Raw genomic sequence first — 18,475 nt, forward strand, 5'->3', positions numbered from 1 at the left:
AACCATTAACAACTTCTGATTTGCTGTGCTGTCACCTACAGCAAGCTAAAAGCCACTGGAGAACAGAAGGTACGCTCTTGTAACACTTATCTCAAAAAAGGGGAGCTATATATACATGAGTTCACTTCTATGTGAATAGAGCATCTCTGGAAGTATACAATAGAAACTCATATCACTGACTATCTCTAGGGAGGTGAACTTGGGAGACAGTCCTAGGGTGGGATAAAGACTTTACAAGATACCTTTTAATATTCTGAATTCTTTTCCCATGTGTACACACTACTTTTTCAAAGAGTAAATAAAAAATAGTTGCTGTATTTCATGTAACTATAAACATACACAGCAAATGATGTATGATGTATGTTTGACCCATGGTTCTCCAACCTGAAGGGATCATTATCTAGGTTTCTATTTTGACTTAAAAACAACAAAACATCCTAGCTAAGTTAATGTTCAATATTAATATTGACTATGAATCAATTGTGAGGTAGGTGTGGGTAAACCATATAGTGGTCCAAAGAGTTAAGAAAGGCACATGAAAGAATGATTACTATTGTCATTGCATTAACTGTCATTTTCTTTCAGGACAAAGAAAATAGTGGTCTTTAGAGAAAGACTTAAGAAAAGTGCTTGTTTGCTTCAGGATCATCAAAAAGCATATGTTACACAATGGGAATCTTTGAATCAAAACAGATAATTGTGCCTATAAGGCACAATGTTCTGCCTAGGTCTCCGTTCCCCAATCACACAAAGGCCAACTAGACCCACGATGCCACCACCCCCGCCCCTCCCTCAGTGTGTCATGATGTCCCTCCCCCTTTCAAGTCTCGCTCAGCCCCATCTCAGCATCATATGTGATCACAGCATCATATGCCTCTGCTTTTAGCACTAAGCTCAGTCTAACCATACATCTACAACATGACTATGCTCCGTGGAGGATGGGGACCATTTTGTATAGTATTGGCTAAGTTTTATCTACAGTGCCTGCCACATAGTGGACACTCAATATATATTCATGGACTTGAGGGGAAAACTGAATACTTTAAATAGAATCTCACTCAAATATTTACGGAACACATACTGTGCAAACTGCCAGGGAAACAGTGGTGAACAAGATATAAATACATACTATGCATGCATTATACTTACATATGCATATGTATATTAAGATACTGATGAGAGTGTAGGAATAAGTGATGAGTATATTAAAGAATGAACTGGCTTACAAAAGAGACCTAGAAACAGGATGATTTTAAGATGTCCATATTTGGCAACATTTTTGACTAATGATAAAAGGCTATGGTTGAATATAAATATTAAGTCATTTATGTAGACTAGCAATAGCTCAATGAATAGCTGACTATTGTTGCTTATTTGGGGCATCCGGAAACACTGTACAGTGGAACCTCAACACATGTTCCCAAGCAGATAACAGGGTTCTTGGGGACCCACAGGCCTATCTCACCGGAAGAGTGAGAGCTAGTAGACAAGCCACAAAGCTCAGTCAGTAGCATTCCCATGGCAACCAACCACAGCACAGCTGAAGGGATTACCCATAGCAACCAGGGAAACTACCAAGTTTCTATCACAAAGCAGGTATAGGGGCCATTGGCCCATCCTTGTGGCTCAGAGCTTAAGAACCACATTGTGTGTCAGAAGAGTGAATGGAGGGTGGGGGAATATTCACCGAGTTGTGTATGTTCTATGTAGCTACCAATACTTCCTTCTATTGTTTCTGCTAGGAAAAAAAAGGTAAAAGTGAAGCCTGAGTCTCTGTTGGTCTTAAATCATTCTCTGTTTTGCTGCCTTCAGAACTTTCCTCTCTAAAAGGTCTATAAACTGAACTAAGAGGGTGATTATGGCCACCACGAGCAGACTCACTGTGCTGGTTCCTGGCCATTTCTACCTCTCTCTCCATCATTCTTTATCTTTGTGGATATCTCCAGTAGAAATCAAAGACTATCCAAAGCAAAAGAGAACCTTGATTAATAAAATCCAGCCACTTGAAAGACACAATATGCTGTTTTGTTATTACATTTTCTATTTGTAAAGAAGTCATATGACCACCCCTACACACACACACACACACACACACAACAGGATTTTGTTTAAAAAAAGTTATTCCATAACGTGGTCTGAAGTATACATACAATTCAAACTCTGTAGTGCCAAATCAGCAGTTCCAGACAAGAATCACTGACATTTGGTGTAGCAAATAATTTGAAAAAGGCCTCAAGGGCTTTAACTGACCATAAGCAGAACTTGAAGGAACTGAAGTTCATGAAAATTCAGGCTGCAGGAATATCAAGACCAGATCAAAAAGAGATCATAATCCCACGGTATTTGACTCTGGCCAGACTACAGAAGGAATAAGTCCAATGCTGGGCATCATATTTTAAGAGATCACTGATAAAAAACAACAATAACAAAGAAACAATCCAGCCAGGATAAGGAAGGGGAAGGACAAAAAGAGGAGACTCAGATACGAGGTTTTCTGAGAAAAATTCCTGAAGGAATTAGAGAAGCAAAGACCCAGGAGGGACATTCAAATACGTGAAGGGCTTTTTCCTTTGAAGAGGGGGTAAGCTCATTCTGTGTTAGCCCCAAGACTTGGGAATAGCAAGTGACCACAGCAAGTGACCACACACAGGGGCTGGTTTTGCTGCTAAGCAGAAGGTAATGCAGAGCAGCATTCCCTCTTTTCAGCTGCTCTGAAAGGATGTGAGCCTGGAACTGCCTGGGACCTCCAGGGTGAGCCTAGACTTGAAGCCTACCCGAGGAAGCAGAGCTACTAAGATGGAGAGATCTCGGTCCTGATCACATCATTTGCGATTTGGTGAAAGCGACACCTAAGGCCACTTACCTTAGTTATATTAGACAACACTTTGTTTTGCTTAAGCCTCTTTGGGTGGTTTTCTGCCATCTCAAAGAGTCCTGAGTGACACAAAATCGTAGCTACCTCGTGAAATACCAAGTTCCACCTCCCTGGTAAGGTTAAGCCAAGGTAAGTAACCATCAGTCAAGGCCTGTGGGGAGTCCACACTGCTAGGCCTACAAAATCACCAAGGTTATCTACAATTCCTAGGGGCTATGATTTTTTAAAGCCTCAAAACACAGAAGATCTTGAATCCACACGGAAATTTCAACTATCTTCACAATACTTTTACTTTCTAAGGTAAAATATTGGACTCATGCTTTAGATAGATTTTCCAATCCACTTGAAAGGAAGATTTTACTGGTAGCTCTCAGTTAAACAGAAAAGTAAATTAGGAAGAACATGCGTCCTGACCATTACAATTAGTTGAGAGTTTGTTTTATTAAAAGAACAAATCCACATGTATATTAGAGACCCAGAAAATCAGTTTCAATAATAAGTTTGCTGGATGTGTGAGAGGGAAGTATATGGGAACTCTCTCCCTCCTGCTCTAATAAAAAAAAAAAAACCTGGATATAAATATCAAATATTTTCTTGAGGAATTCTTTACAAAATGAAATACTCAATAACTGATGAATTGTTAAGGTTTTTTTTTAAAAACAGAGAAAATGGATAACTTGGGTGAAAAAAGGATGAAAATAAAAGTGTCAATTGAATTCCAAATAAAAAATAACATGTAAATCAATGTAACTTTGAAGCAACTCTAGTAGCATTATATATATATACTGATGATACATTGGTAATCTAGAGCTAAAAAACTTTATACACATCCTAACATGCTGATTTAAGCTATTTAGAAAACACTAAAAACCCAGTAAACAAAAACTGGATAAAGTAGAAATTAAGGCTTTCAATGACTCTATATTTTATTCTTCAGCTTACACAAATCAACATTTATGGTGGTTTCAACAACAGATTGTTACTAACTAGGACAGGATGTTATTAAATGGGACAGTTTGAAACTACTTCCATGTAAAACAAGATTTAGTAAAGAACTTCAATGTTTTCCTCAAGAGCCATTTAACTCAGGGAACAAAAATACAGCATGTGATACCAGTGGCAGCTTCCCTGAGTCTCTAAAGTCAGAGTAAGTCTATAATCTTCAGAAGAGGATTTTTAGCCGTTTGCATAACTCAACCCGACTATATTTACTCATTTATGTTATCTAGGGGATTGCTATTTACTTTTCCTGCGGCTGATGTAAAACGAAAGGCTTTTACAAACAGAGCTAATGAGTGTGCTTTCACAATGGGCAGTGCAGTGGGGCGTAAGCTCCACCTTGGCTGAGGTAATGGAATCCACGGCACAGGCACAAGTGATGTGGGTTGTCCTTGTGGATGGCCATAACCACCCTGGTTATAATATAGGGTTTTGAAGAGATCAAATAAGCATGTTAAAAAAAAAACCTACAAAATATTGTGCAAATGTGTAAGTTTACCATTAAATAAAATGCAAATATTTCAGCAGAGCAGTCAGGCTTTTCAAAGATTCAGTCTGAGGCAGTACATAGAGATGTATCTAAGGTTGAAGGTTCCCACTTCCATTCAGGTCAACCAGCTCTGACAAAAAGAAAATCTCTCTATAGAGATCCCAGCTATTACTATCATAAATCACAGCCCCTAAGACTGGTCAGGCAGTCTCCTGGCATGGCATGGCCTGGACCAGTGTGTATGTGCATACTTCTTATATATCAGCAAAAAATAGGTCAAGTCCTGGGGGGAATGGGAGGAATCAGAGAGGGTTGGGGTTGGAAGTGTACTTTCTAATATATTCAAACCAGCCAAAGCAGAAAGCTGGATTTCTAGAGACTCAGAACTGAAAGTGGCCAAGCATCAAGTCCAATTCCCTCATTTTATAGAGACAAAGGAAAGTTAAGTCGAGAGGGGTGGGATGGAGCCACAAAGCCAGGTGGCCAGTGATGGTCTGGGTCCCTGCCCTGCTCATCCTGTAGTGCTCTTTCTGTAGGTAAAAACAATAGGCCATGTTCCTACGTCAAGGTCCTGAAATAAAGCCAAACTTAGACAAGGGCTGGAAAAAACATCTCTAGATTGAATCAAAGGAGACAGGGACTGGCAGAGCTGGTGTGGAGTGATTATGCTTCTGGTACTGCTGTGCATTTGGATTAAGGAAGTTGGATGTATGTTTGAGTTGGCTTTATAAGAAGGTTAACATTTTAAAGGGTGATGAATCATTAGGAGGACCCGGGTAAAAGGAAAGTAGAAAAGCAAATGTCACCCAACAGCTGAGCAATATTCTGGATCACAGAGGAAAAGTTTACCCAGAAGCAAAATTTAGTGTTAGGACATGAGAGAGACCAAAAGACTATTTCTCCTGAGGTAGCCCCAGAAACTGCAGGTGTCAATGCCCAGGCCAGACCAGCACGAGCCAGGACTTCCACCTTCCACCCCCAGAGTGATCTTAGGCTGCATAAGGCAGATCCTGAAACCAAATCATCAGAAGCTGGCTGCTTGGCTTGGGCTTGGAGCAGAAAGTAGGGAGTGCTACCCCACCACACACAGCAAACAGGACTGTGAGGGGAGAGCAGAGGGGCAGGTCCCAGGGAGAAGGGTAAAGGCAGAGGCTGTTGCAGAGTCTCCATCTTAAGGGGCTGGTTCAACCACAGGCACAGGCTGAATGCTCATCAATCCGTAGGTCTCTAGAACAGCCTGGGAAGTTTCCAGAGCTGGGTCATCTTTTCCACTCCTTGGTCAGAGAGCCAGAGATTTTTAGGTCCTCACCCTGTCTTTCTCTCTTTCAAGACCTTTCACTAGCTTTCAGACTTCATTCGATCTGATCCCAACTTGCAATGCTAAATACTTTGTCTGAAATTAAGTTATGAATTTTGTAAGCAAGAAAAAATAGTGTAGATATAATTACAATAAACCCATACCACAAGCCTGTCCATAGTGAAGTTTCATGAATAGGAATTTTATTCTATTTTTTTTTTTAAAAGGGAACTCTAACTGAATAGCACATTTTGATCAAACCACTTCTGTCCCTTTTTTGTGACATTAAGGGGGAAGGAGCATCAACTTCAGTGGCCTCTGAAGCCTCTGCTCACCACAGGCCCCTCACTGTGCCCATGCCTCAAGCTAACATTTCCATAATGTTAGCATAAATTTTTAGCATCTTCTCCATCTCATATCTCATTTTTCCCTACCAACCATTACGTGAAATAGGAAAGGGAAGGGTTATCCTTACTCATATTTTACAACTGAGGAAAATCAAGACACTGAAAAGTAACCAAGTTGCCAGGGTCATACAACTAAACAAACTGCAGAACCAAGATCCACCCAGGTCTTCTGCTGTCAAATCCCATGCCCTTTCGACTCTTGGCAAACCCTCCCACATTCCTGATCATAAGAACTTTGGGGAAATTTAAAAGGTACTCTTTTTCACCAAAAACGCTAATGATCACTCTACTGCAAAATCCTGTTTCACAGAAGTTTGCTTCAATAGTCTATGTTTAAAACTAATGAGAGTTCTCATAAAATCGCTAACAGAATTAAGAATGACTTAATTAATAGTAAAAAGATACCAATCTTCATCCTACTTTGATGACAACCAGTTTTACTGTCTAATATATTGAAAAGAGAGCAGGATTTATAACCCAGAAAACCTGGGTGAAGTCCCTGTCCCACCACTCGGAAGGGTGGGCTTGGGCAAGTCACAGCAATCTGTTCCTTTCTAGGCTTACAGAGTGGATCTGCCCAGGCAACGTACATGCTACAAGGAATGAAAACGTTCAGAAAACAGAAGTTTGCCACTCCTAGACTTACTCTTCCTATCGTCCCGCACATGTTAAGCCACAGTTCCCTACTGTGCTCTCCTCTAACTCTTGAAATCTTTGGGAACCCCAGGCCTCTATACCCACAGCATCACGCTCTTCTTGCTCTGACTACCAGTTTGGATAGGCGTTATCTTTGAACCTATCCTGGGGCTCCGTGGGTCTACATGTCCACTACATGTAGACCTGGGTTTTGGACTATTTTCCAATGAAAAACACCAAAAAAAAAAAAAAAAAAGATGTAGCGAATACATACATCCAGTACCAAGAATGGAAAGTTTTAATATTTGCCATGTAGAACCTCAGTATTATCTTTAATATTCTCTTACCCTATTCTCTTTTTCTTTATGATCAGCTCAGAAAGCCAGCGCTAATATGAATTTGAAATATATCCCTCCTCTCCAAATTTAAACATCTCTCCATTCATTAAATGCATCCATTATATACATATATATATATATACACAGCTTTCAATTTTTGTTTTTTAAATTTAAATAAGTGTGTCAAACTGCCTATCATTCTGAAATTGTTTTTTACTCAGCATCATATTTTTGAGAGCTTTCCATGTTGGCATATTGATGTAGTCCATTCCTGTTCCTGCTGTATAATATTCCATTGTATGAATATACCATATTGAAAGGAAGATTATTTAGACTGTTTCTCTTTTTCCCTGTTATAAAACCGCAGTCAGTATCCTTGTTTATGCATCTTTCTGATGTATGTAATAATTTTCTATGCAGGTAGATACTTAAATACAATTTTCTGGCCAAAAGGAATATCCAAATTGAGCATTATTATAGACTGCTGAGTTGGTTTCCACAGTGGTTGTCTAGGGAATAATTTGTGGGCGCCTACTCTACTCTGGTGCAGGGCATATCTCAACTACCATCTCTGCCTGTGAGATGGTGAGGAATTCAGCCTGCAACCACAAAAGCTACAGGTTATATGGAATTTGTCTTGCTCTCTTTAATTTGGTGCTGCAATCAAACCAGTTACAAATGGCGGAAGAGAAAACCAAAAGTGACACCAACAACTAAAAGCCCTGGATTCACTCATACTTCCGTACAACAGTGGTCTTTTGTTCTGAACTGTGAATAGCTCAATTATCAGTAGTGCTGCTATTAGCAAGTCAGCATGGTAGCTATGATATAATATGATAATATATTTTTTGCAAAGATGTTCTTCTTTTCAAGGGACTATAAATACTAAATTATACCCTTTCAACTCCTGATCATAAATTTTTATTTTTGAGATTCTATGGTTTATAGTTTAACTATGAAAATCTATACTCAAAATAGCTTCAAGAGGCTTTTCCTATAAAAATGGGTTTCTAAGGATAGAGGGATTGAGAGGTTATTAAGGGGTAGAGTTTTTTGGCTTGATTTCATTTATTTTATTATTATTATTATCGGAGTAAGGAAAATGCTCTAATAATGATTAAAGTGATGAATGCGCAACTATGTGACTATACCAAATACCACTGATTGTACACACTGGATGGACTGTATGCTTTATGAATATGTATCAATAAAATTGATTTAAAAAAGAAAAAAATGGGTATCAAAGTTTTTATGGTAACAAAGTGGGAAAGGAACAGGAAAACAGATCTACCTATGTATATGTAATAGCTACACTTACAATCATTTATGTATGCCAGCTGTTATGGAGATGGTAGCTTACAACTATCAACCCCCAAAATATGGCACTAAAGAGTATAAAAGCAATTGGCTTTTTATGTGACTTCTTCATATCACTAGAAACTTATTTTTTCCTAAGTGCTATGACATGGACTAGATATATGAGCTATGGCCTACGTCATACTCCATCTGTTAATTTAGGGAAGGGAAAGGGAGGGGAGGGGAGGGGACGCTAGTGGTGATGACTCGCAGTGACCTATCCTCATTTTCTCGCCCAGGTTTAAGAGAAAACTCCTGATTGGACTGCAGCTGAAAACAAAATTTACATCATTAACTTTGTGTCCTTTGTTTAGAAAAGTTCCATTCCCTTATATTCATGGCATTAAATAACGATTCTATCTCAATCCCCGCCCCCCACTCAAAGCACTAATATCTTTATAATTTATATATCAAGAAATCCTTTTTAAATTATTTTATATTGTGCATATGAATCAGAGAACAAGCATTTGCTTGGTTAGCTCCAAAATATTCAGCATCACGCCCATGGGGTCTCCTAATAAGCATCCGTGGTGATGGCTTACGGCCTCTCCATTAGGCTGCCAGGGGCCTGCCCTGCTGTCAGAGCAGGGTACACAGGGAATCCCCAGACCCCCTCGAATCCCGGACCCCATTAAATCTGGCCCATGTTAAACTAGAATCTGTACAGTCCTACATGGCTCTCTAGACAGTTGATATTTAAGTTTAGCTGTAAAGCCAGATTATAAATGCAAGAAGGACAAAAATCAAGTATTATTCTCCTACATTCCCTCCCGGTATCTCTTCCCTGGTGGCGGAGGATTAGAGAAAACATCAATAATTGTCTAGCTACTATAGATATCCACTCCTTAGCCAACTGGGAATTTCCAGTTTACAATCCATGTTTCATTAGCTTCTTTAGAAATGCAGTGTACTCCCTCTTCTAATTTTAGAAATATAATGACGTTGCCAAATAATTTTCTTTAAAATTCAGAGCCCAGTGAGTCACTAGGCAGGTCCTATTACTGATACGTATCTCTCCTAGTTAGAACTGCTTTTCTATGGATTTATTTTTCAGGAAGCTAGGGAGCTGCAGCAGTTGGAACCATAGCCTTCAGTAGAGTGAATTGAGTAACACAGTATCCTCAACAACAGACAGATACGGGACACAAATCAAGATTTGGGGAGCTGTCCAAGCCGTGCAGCCTTGATACACCCCACCTCAACCTTGGCTTTCTTGTTTATAAAATAGTGTACGCCAATCCTAACATCTGCCTTAAGCGTCAGAGGACAAAACCCAAGGTCAAAACCAGAAATCATGTACTCTGCACGTGTGTGTGGGGCTGTAATCTCAGTACAGCTACTAGAATTTTTTTAAAACAATTAATAAATTTTAATGGACAGAATTAAAATACAAAAGAGGTAAATCACTACATATTGATGGAATCCCAAGAGACTCTTGGGAACAACGTGTTTTTAGGAGCCAACTTCTCCCATCACAGTGAGGCATAAAATATAGGAAAAGGAAGATGCCTTTTGTACATAAAGCCAGAAAACTAAGGTGACTGCCCCAATTAAATGAACTACAGGTTTTCAAGTAATGACTAAGTACTAAAACTCAGCAAAGAAAATCAACCACAAGTGTTAGCTCATGTAATTACCAAAAGTAGTAGTAAACCTAGTAAGATTTTAACATGAACATATCTACCTCAGACAAAAGGCAAAGGCAGAAGAGAATCTTCTTAGAATAGTAGTGAGGGAGGTAGCTATGGCTCAAGGACTTGAGCCCCTGTTTACCATATGGAGGACCCAGGTTTGATCCCCGGGACCTCGTGGTTAAAAAAAAATAGTATTTGAGAAGAGTCTAAACATCTTTTCGAAAATAGAACCTATTTCCATACTTGGTAGAGCCATTGTTCAACTAATGGTGTTGACATAAATAATAATGTCTAGGAATTCCACTCATTGGTAAATGGATACATTTGGGGGAATAAATACAGTGATTTTAAATATATCTAGCTCAGGTGAGATGCTGCTCATATATTCAAGCTGAAAAGAAGGGTCAAATTCTTCAGTCCACACAGCTCAGAGGATATAAACATGCCCTAAACAAGGACAAAGGGTACCCCAACTCCTTAATATCATAAGGCTCTCTTTAGATTGGTCCTACTGAATGTGCCTCAGGCAGTCTATGGGGCTGAGAAGCATCCACACAGTGCCTGCCTTTGTTTAGTGACAACAAAGGGGTCAAAGATTTGAGAAGGAGAAGGAATAGGACATGGTCTCCCAAAGCAAAACCAAACAAGAAAAAATATTCACAATTGTTTGGGGGAAAAGGATGATACAGGGTTGGCTCTTTAAATTAGAAAATAGGTTTTTCCTTTAGTATTACTGGAAAGGAAATGGAAAAAGGACCAATGCTTCTCACGTCTTGTCACTATCTCTATTTCTGCTTTTTAATTTCCCAGAGGAAACAGTAGGTTTAAAGATTACCATACACACACACAAATGCACACAAGGTTGCTTTCTATTAGTTACTGCAACTTCAGATTTTAGAGACACACACCTTAATTTCTGTGACTGTAGCCGGCTCCACATGTTAGAGTCAACCATAAAACATAAAGACCAGAAAGAACAAGGTACTGTTCAGCCAGCTTTAGCAAACATCAGTGGTGAGAAACGTGACAAAGTGAGAAACACCAGTCACTCATAGATTTTTGACTGGAAGAACTAGGGAACTTTTACATAGAAGGAAGACTTTTAAATGCCCCATGTCTTCATGGCAAACAAGAATGTAGAGACTGACACAACAATCAGAAAAAAAAGTTATACAAGAATCTGTCAGGAATCTGTTCCAGGAAGCGGACTTGGCCCAGTGGTTAGGGCATCCGCTTACCACATGGGAGGTCCGCGGTTCAAACCCTGGGCCTCCTTGACCCGTGTGGAGCTGGCCCATGCGCAATGCTGATGCACGCAAGGAGTGCCCTGCCACGCAGGGGTGTCCCCCGCATAGGGGAGCCCCATGCGCAAGGAGTGGGCACCATAAGGAGAGCTGCCCAGCGCAAAATAAAGTGCAGCCTGCCCAGGAATGGCGCCACACACACAGAGAACTGACACAACAAAAAGAAACACAGATTCCCAAGCCGCTGACAACAACAGAAGTGGACAAAGAAGACGCAGCAAATAGACACAGAGAACAGACAATGGGGTCTGGGAGGAAGGGGAGAGAAATAAATAAATAAATCTTTAAAAAAAAAAAAAGGAATCTGTTCCAGGTACTAATACCGTGGAGTAGGGATTATGGGGGGTCACAGCCATGTTAAATCTAAAGGACATCTTTATATGCCATATCTTCAAGCTGTATCTGTGACTGAGAATAAATGAAGGCTTCAAAAACATAATCCATTTTATCCACTTAAGAAAGCCCTCCCTCATAAACTCCTGAGAGTGGTGGGTCCTTCAAGGTACATGTAATAGCACAGTTCTCTAAGTTGGTTCTCCTATACCTGAGCACATTTACCTTAAGAGTCTTAGCATACAACTAAGCGATCCAGAGGACTTTTCTGAGGGGTGGGAGAGAGGCAACAGCAATTTATGTGGTTGTCTGTATATAATTTAATTGAGTCCATTACTTTCTTCCTTTTGTTTCTATTTTAGGAGCAAGAGCAACGGAAAATCCCATTCCCACCCCAAATCTACCCCCAACACAAATTATAATACCCTTAAATGTGCTAAAAGGAGATATAAACTATTAAAAGAAAAAGTTCAGCCACCGAGAGGGCAGCAGTAATAAGCATTCTCTTACCTGATGTGGCCAATCAGTTCAATAAGCTTGTGACTAAAAAAGTAAGCTGTCAGCTCAGACACATGACTCAGGACTGAACAGACCCCAAAGAGAGTTGTCGTTCCATTCAGGTCTTCCAAATGCCAGTAGAGAAAGGTGAACACAAAACCATATCCAAAACCCATAAACCAAGCCACAAACAACACAGAACCATACTGCACACTGCAGAGCAGTTTAATTAAGTCCCAAAAGTTGAAGGCTTGCGAGTGGTTTGTGGTAGTTGGTGTCTCCTCAGAGGACTCCGTGGAGTTGTTCCTCTCCACCTGAGGGATCTCCACCTCTTTCCCTTTATTATCATTGTTTTTGAAGTGGTTGTAGCGGAATCGGAACTGAGTAGCTACGATCAGGGCCATGGTCATGAGAACGCCAAAGACGATGAAGACGATCTGGTAGTTCCGGTACTCGGGGGGCTTACACCCCTTTCCATCAATGAGCACTTCTATATGGGTGTAGTCAATCCCAATGCCCACAGACAGCATGGCCAGGCCCCAGCCCAGGGAGCCCCACATGCGCTGCAATCCGTAGCGGTCTCTGTGCTTTCCCAGATACTGGAGTGTTACTGTGTCCACAATAGTGACTGAAGAGGCACTGAAAAATTCCCCTATTATGACAACTACCAAAATCACCAGGAATATAGCTTCAACTTCTTGTGGATCATAAACAAGAGTGACTTGGTTGGAAGGTAAAGATTTGGTGGTAGTGACAGTCGAGGTGGTTGTCTCCCTGCTTACATATCCTGGGTTGGTGGGGGTTGCTGTGCTAGGGTTTAAGGTCATATCCACAATACGGTCAGTAATTTCATCTGTCTGAGGCTGCAGAGTAGGTGCAATGATCGTGTTTGGAGCTGTAGACAAAGTAACAGGAGCTGTCGACAAGGTAACAGTTTCTGAGATATTAGGCCCTGTTTCCAACATCATTGGGCCATAGGAAGGAAGCAGGTTTCTTTTTTCACGCATTTTTGGTGATGTGGAGCTAAGTGTAGTAAGAGAAGATATAATAGAGTAATTTGTTGGCAGGATGGTTAGCAGATGACTTGAATTAGTGGGGTGGGCTGTGGGGGGAATCTTTGGTACACATCTCAAGGTAGCGGGTTTGACAAACCCGATGCCCAGGTTGAATGAAACCCAACACAAAAGAGAAAAGAGGAGGACAATTTTGCCTTTTTTAAAGCGATCTGCAACTACTCCCCAAAAGGGGGCACTGCAGAATTCTATGAAGTATCGGATGCCCACTAGCAGTCCACTCTGGCTGGGCGACATTCCCAGCTGTTTATAATACACAGGCAAAAGTGGGTAAAGAGAGCCATATGCAGAGTAGAAGAAAAAATAAAAGACCTTGGAAATTAGAAGATCGTTGTTTATTTTAACACAATGCTTCTCTATCCAGTCCATTTCCTCCTCAGGGACAGCAGACGTTTCTGTGGAGGAGGGTGTTTCATTTGAAGGTGGTTCTGGGTCCCTGGAAATACCATTAAAGGGGTCAGCAAGAACGTATTTTCTCTTCTGTTCCTCTTCATCGTCCGTTAAGATGGCAACTTTATCATCTGTCGCCATGGTTTACCACCACCATCAGAAAATTTACGACCTTCAAAATTTTGGTTGTGATCTGTAAAGTAAAATATAAAAAGATGGCTTAGAGATGAAAATTATAACACTTAAACATTGAGCTTCATCTTGCAGGAAACTTGGGCATTTTAAACTACAGCTGAAAAATAATAATAATTGTGAGAGAACATTCTTATCATTGATCACTTGCAGCCATAAAACACTGATGAAGAAAAACAGCTTTCAAAAAATCAAATACTCTTTGTAGGCAATGATTCCCAATCTTTTCACTGATTCCTATGGAAAATGTAGACATGCTAGGGATTATGTCTAAACTAAAGATGGGGAGTTGAAAATAAAAAGTAAAATTTAGATTTTTTTTCAGTTCTACAGTTGAAACAAATCCATTGCACTATAAAGTCTAGAATTCATTGTAACTAAATGTAACTAAAACCATGAAGTTTCTATAGAAAATTAAAAATAAGCTCTTTGCAACCACAAATGTAATGAGAAAGAGGGAGCAACTACACATTTGTCACTGGACTAGGTCACTACAGCCATGGCAAAGACCTACTTATATTTCCCCAGATGTGTTTTTGTGGATTGCAGTTCAAATAAACCTCAAAAAAGAAACCAGATAACATTTACTGAATGCTTCCTTTGTACCAGGTACCATTTAAAGATCTTTACACGCATTAATTCATATTCATCACAATATCCCTATTATCTTCTACATTTTATAGATTAGACAAATGAGGCATGGGGAGTTTAAATAACTCACAGTGGCAGAGCCAGGATTTGAACCCTGATATTCTGGCTTCAAGACATTATGTCCTAATATACCACACTAAACTGCCAAATACCATGTTTGGGATAATAAAATATTCTCAAAACTTAAAAGACAGGGTAATGCACATGAGAGATTAGCAACAGATCACCAGTACACATTTATAGGAAGTGTGCCACATTCATTCAGAATTTTTCTTTATTCAATTATACAAATTATTAGTCACAGGTCTTGCTTGCATCAATATTTATAATGTTCAGTTGCAAAAAGCATACTCTGTGCTAGGAAGCTTATACATTAAATAATTATTAATTCCTTTCACCATCTCTACCAAAAAGACATATCAACTTCTCTTACCACCCCTTGGAATATATTTTGCTTTCCTCAAATTGAAGAAATAATTTTCTGAAAATCTTCCAGAGTCATGCTTGCAAACATTTTTTAAGCTCCAAGAAAGAGAAAAGAAATACAACTTAATGAGGCCTGTGTAGTGAGTCAATTTGTCTTTTTTCTCTAAAAGTTAGATATCAATATTGCTATAATGTTTGAAAGTGTTCATGTCTTTCTTAAGGGTGGAAAGAAACTTTTTTTCTTCTCCAAAAGTCTGAAAGAAAAGTAAAAGCCAACGTTTTCCACGAGCTAGAAAAGGTTTCCTTCCATGTTCTGCACTTATTTTTCATTTATCATTACTGCCTTCTCCTACTCAAGACAGCTGTGTGCATGAAACTCCAATTTTATGACCTAAAAAAAAAATTTTTCCTTTGGACTTAATTTTCTGAATTCTGATTTAATTCCTGAGCTCAAACTTAAAACAAATATTTGTTTTTGAAATGTATAAGTATCAGACAGTTCTGAAGAAAGATATCAGAACAAATCTAGTTCTACTCCTTCCTTAAACCCCACTAAAATGAAAATAAATATACACACACATTTATAAAGTCTTAACCCAAGCCAGGAAGAATTAATGGACACAAAATAATAATGAAACAAAATTTCAGAAGTAGAACTTAAGTTAGACAGTTGGTAAATGACTTCATACATCTGAGAAAACAGAAACCCTAGTTGAGAGTAGGGAAAGCCAGGAGCTAATACAATTTACTCCTTAGAATCCCTCAAAAGATCATGAGTGGGCCAGATTAGGTTCATTTGCAAGTAAGAATGTCTGTGTGTGCAGGAGTGCTGCTAAAACACAGCTGAATGAAAGTGTGAACCCAAACTGGGAAAGCACAATCCTTTCGCCACTCACATAGCTAGCCAAACAACTAAGGGATTTTGCTCTTGGAAAGGATGAAACAGGGTTTCTCTGGTCATAGGATACCAGATAAAGTTGAGAATAGGATTATGGTACTGAAAACGGACATAAAATGAACAAACACATCCCAAACCTTGAGCCCTGGCTTTGCCCCAGCTCCCTACACTCACTAGCTTCCCAAGGGCTGGGTAAACCATTCATTCTCTAGGCAGGCAACTGGAAGGCTCTTCTCTGGAGAATATGGTTCACTCAGGAAGAATCACCTCTAGATACTGACAGTGAAATTTCCCTAACTAAACAACCCAACCAGATCACACTTTACATAGGAATTTAGAATTACTAAATCCTGCCACTAAATAGGAGCGATCGCCAAAGATTTGGGCAAAATCTCTTAAAAGAAAGAACCAAACCAAACCAAAAACATGTGGAAAATAAAGGCTTATGTGAGGGGGAATTCTTCTTTAATATGTACAATTATCTTCAGTGGTGAAAATAATACAACCATGAAATAAAAAGTGAGCTCTATATTTTTAAAGAAGATGGAGAGAAGGGAGGCAGAGAAAAGCATGCTCAAATGAAAAGAGCTCTAGAGTAAATATCACAGTATATAGAATAAATACTATAGCATAAATTATATATTACATTATAGCACAAATGACAAATGCAGAGGATGTGAAAGACAAAATTTCTTTAAAAAAGAGAAAAAACAAAAACATATTTCTATCTCACATCACACACAGAAATCAATACCAGAAAAAATACAAACAACAAAAATCAATACGAGATCTAAAAGTAAAAGATAAAATAACACCACTTTTAGAAGAGACCATAGAAAAATTTCTTCATGACCTTGGGATAGGAAAAGATTTCTTAGATAGGATGCAAACAGTACTAAACATTAAGGTAGAAAAATAATAAATTAGACTACATTAAAATTAAGAACTCTTCATCAAAAGACAATATTAAAGATTGAAATGGCAAGCCAAGGGTGGAAGAAGATAATTTGATGAGGGTGTTTTATATATACTGGATGGATGTATCCAGATATAATAAAAGACTCTTTTTTAAAATCAATATGAAAGTGACAGATAACCCAAGAGAAAAACTGAGGAAGAGACTGTGAAAAGGCACTTCAAAAAACAGCTTATTCAAATGGTCAATAAGTGTATAAAAAGATGCTCAACTTGATTATTCATCACTAATATCAATTTAAAACCAGAATGCAATAATGCAACATACTCCCAAAAATGACTAAAATAAACTAGAGAGATAATATCAAATGTTCAGAGGATGTGGATCAACTTGAACTCTCATAGCTTGCTGGTAGAAATGTAAACTGTGAAACCCTATGAAAACTGTTTGGTAACAGCTGTTAAACTTAATTGTATATCCTGTGACTGCTCTTAACTACATAACAAACAGTAATGTGTATATATATTTACCAAAAAAGCATCTATAAAAATGTACACAGAACAAATTTAATAACCTAAAACTAGTAGCAACCCATCAATAGCAGAAAATATAAATTGTGATATATCCATCCAATGAAATCCTACACAGCAGTAAAAATGAATAAAACACAACTGCATGCAAAGGCAAGGATAAATCTCAAAACATAATATGGACTGAGGAAAGCAAGAAACAGACGAGCAAATATATGACTCCATTAATATAGAGTTCAAAAGCAGGCAAAACTAATTTATGGTTTTAAAAGCTAGAGAGTACTTCTGCTTCCAGGAAAATTGAATAGATAAACTTTATGCTGTTGCTTCCAGTAAATACAACTAGAAACCCTGGACATTAACTATAAAGCAAATATAGAAACCTCTGGGAAGGACAGAAGCTAGGGGTTTCAATAACCAAGGAATAACTTGGGGATGAGTTCCCTAGATTGTTTGTTTCTGCTTCCCATATCTCGACTTGGGGGTTGAAGAACCTGGAAACACCAATGAGCACTGACCAAAAAAAACAAAAAACTCAACAAAGGCATGCTCTCTCTAGCCAAAGGAACAGAAAAGGGCATGGTAGAAGGACAGAAACATTTAGATAACAAACCCTCCACTCTAGCCAAACACCACAGAAAAGAAATGTGGCCCCACCCCAACCCAGACCAGCAAAAGTAGGGAGTGTGGAGCCCAGAATACACCCTCTCCAGACTGAAACAGGTGCCCCAACCCCTGTGGCCAAGGTCCACCAAATCGATCAAAGACCTATTTAAGAACTAAAACTATAAAACTCCTAGAAGGAAACAGGGGAGGATCCTCCCAGGGTCTTGTATTATGCAATAGTTTGAGACTTTACATCAAAAGCATGAGCAACAAAAAGAAAAAATAGAAAAATGAGACTTTGTCAAAATTTAAATCTTTTGTGCATCAAAGGACATTAGAATGAAAGTAAAAAGACAAATTACATAATGGTAGAAAATATTTGGAAACCACCTATTCGATCAGGGTTCAACATCTAGAATATATAAAGAAATCCTGCAACTCAACAATAAAAAGACAAACAACTCATTTTAAAATGGGCAAAGACTTGAATAGACACTTCTCCAAAGAAGATATGCAAATGGCCAAAAAGCACATGAAAAGATACTCAACATCATTAGTCATTAGGGAAATGCAAATCAAAATCACAATGAGGTAGGATTTCATACCCTCTAGAATGGCTACTCTTA

The 18,475-nt window shown here is 38.8% G+C and overlaps 1 protein-coding gene across 2 annotated transcripts in view; it reads right to left on the reverse strand.

Annotated features, from left to right (window-relative positions):
* MFSD6 (major facilitator superfamily domain containing 6) overlaps positions 1-18,475 on the reverse strand; it is a 67,593-nt gene that overhangs the window by 23,213 nt on the left and 25,905 nt on the right. For both annotated transcript variants that reach the window (XM_004452554.5, XM_004452555.5), the window contains exon 2: positions 12,180-13,823. In XM_004452554.5, coding sequence (XP_004452611.2) covers positions 12,180-13,771 — 1,592 coding nt within the window. In that variant the 5' untranslated portion in view covers positions 13,772-13,823. The remainder of the gene's footprint in view (positions 1-12,179; positions 13,824-18,475) is intronic.

The sequence above is a fragment of the Dasypus novemcinctus genome, chromosome 7, assembly GCF_030445035.2.
Source record: "Dasypus novemcinctus isolate mDasNov1 chromosome 7, mDasNov1.1.hap2, whole genome shotgun sequence".
Classification (NCBI taxonomy): Eukaryota; Metazoa; Chordata; class Mammalia; order Cingulata; family Dasypodidae; genus Dasypus; species Dasypus novemcinctus.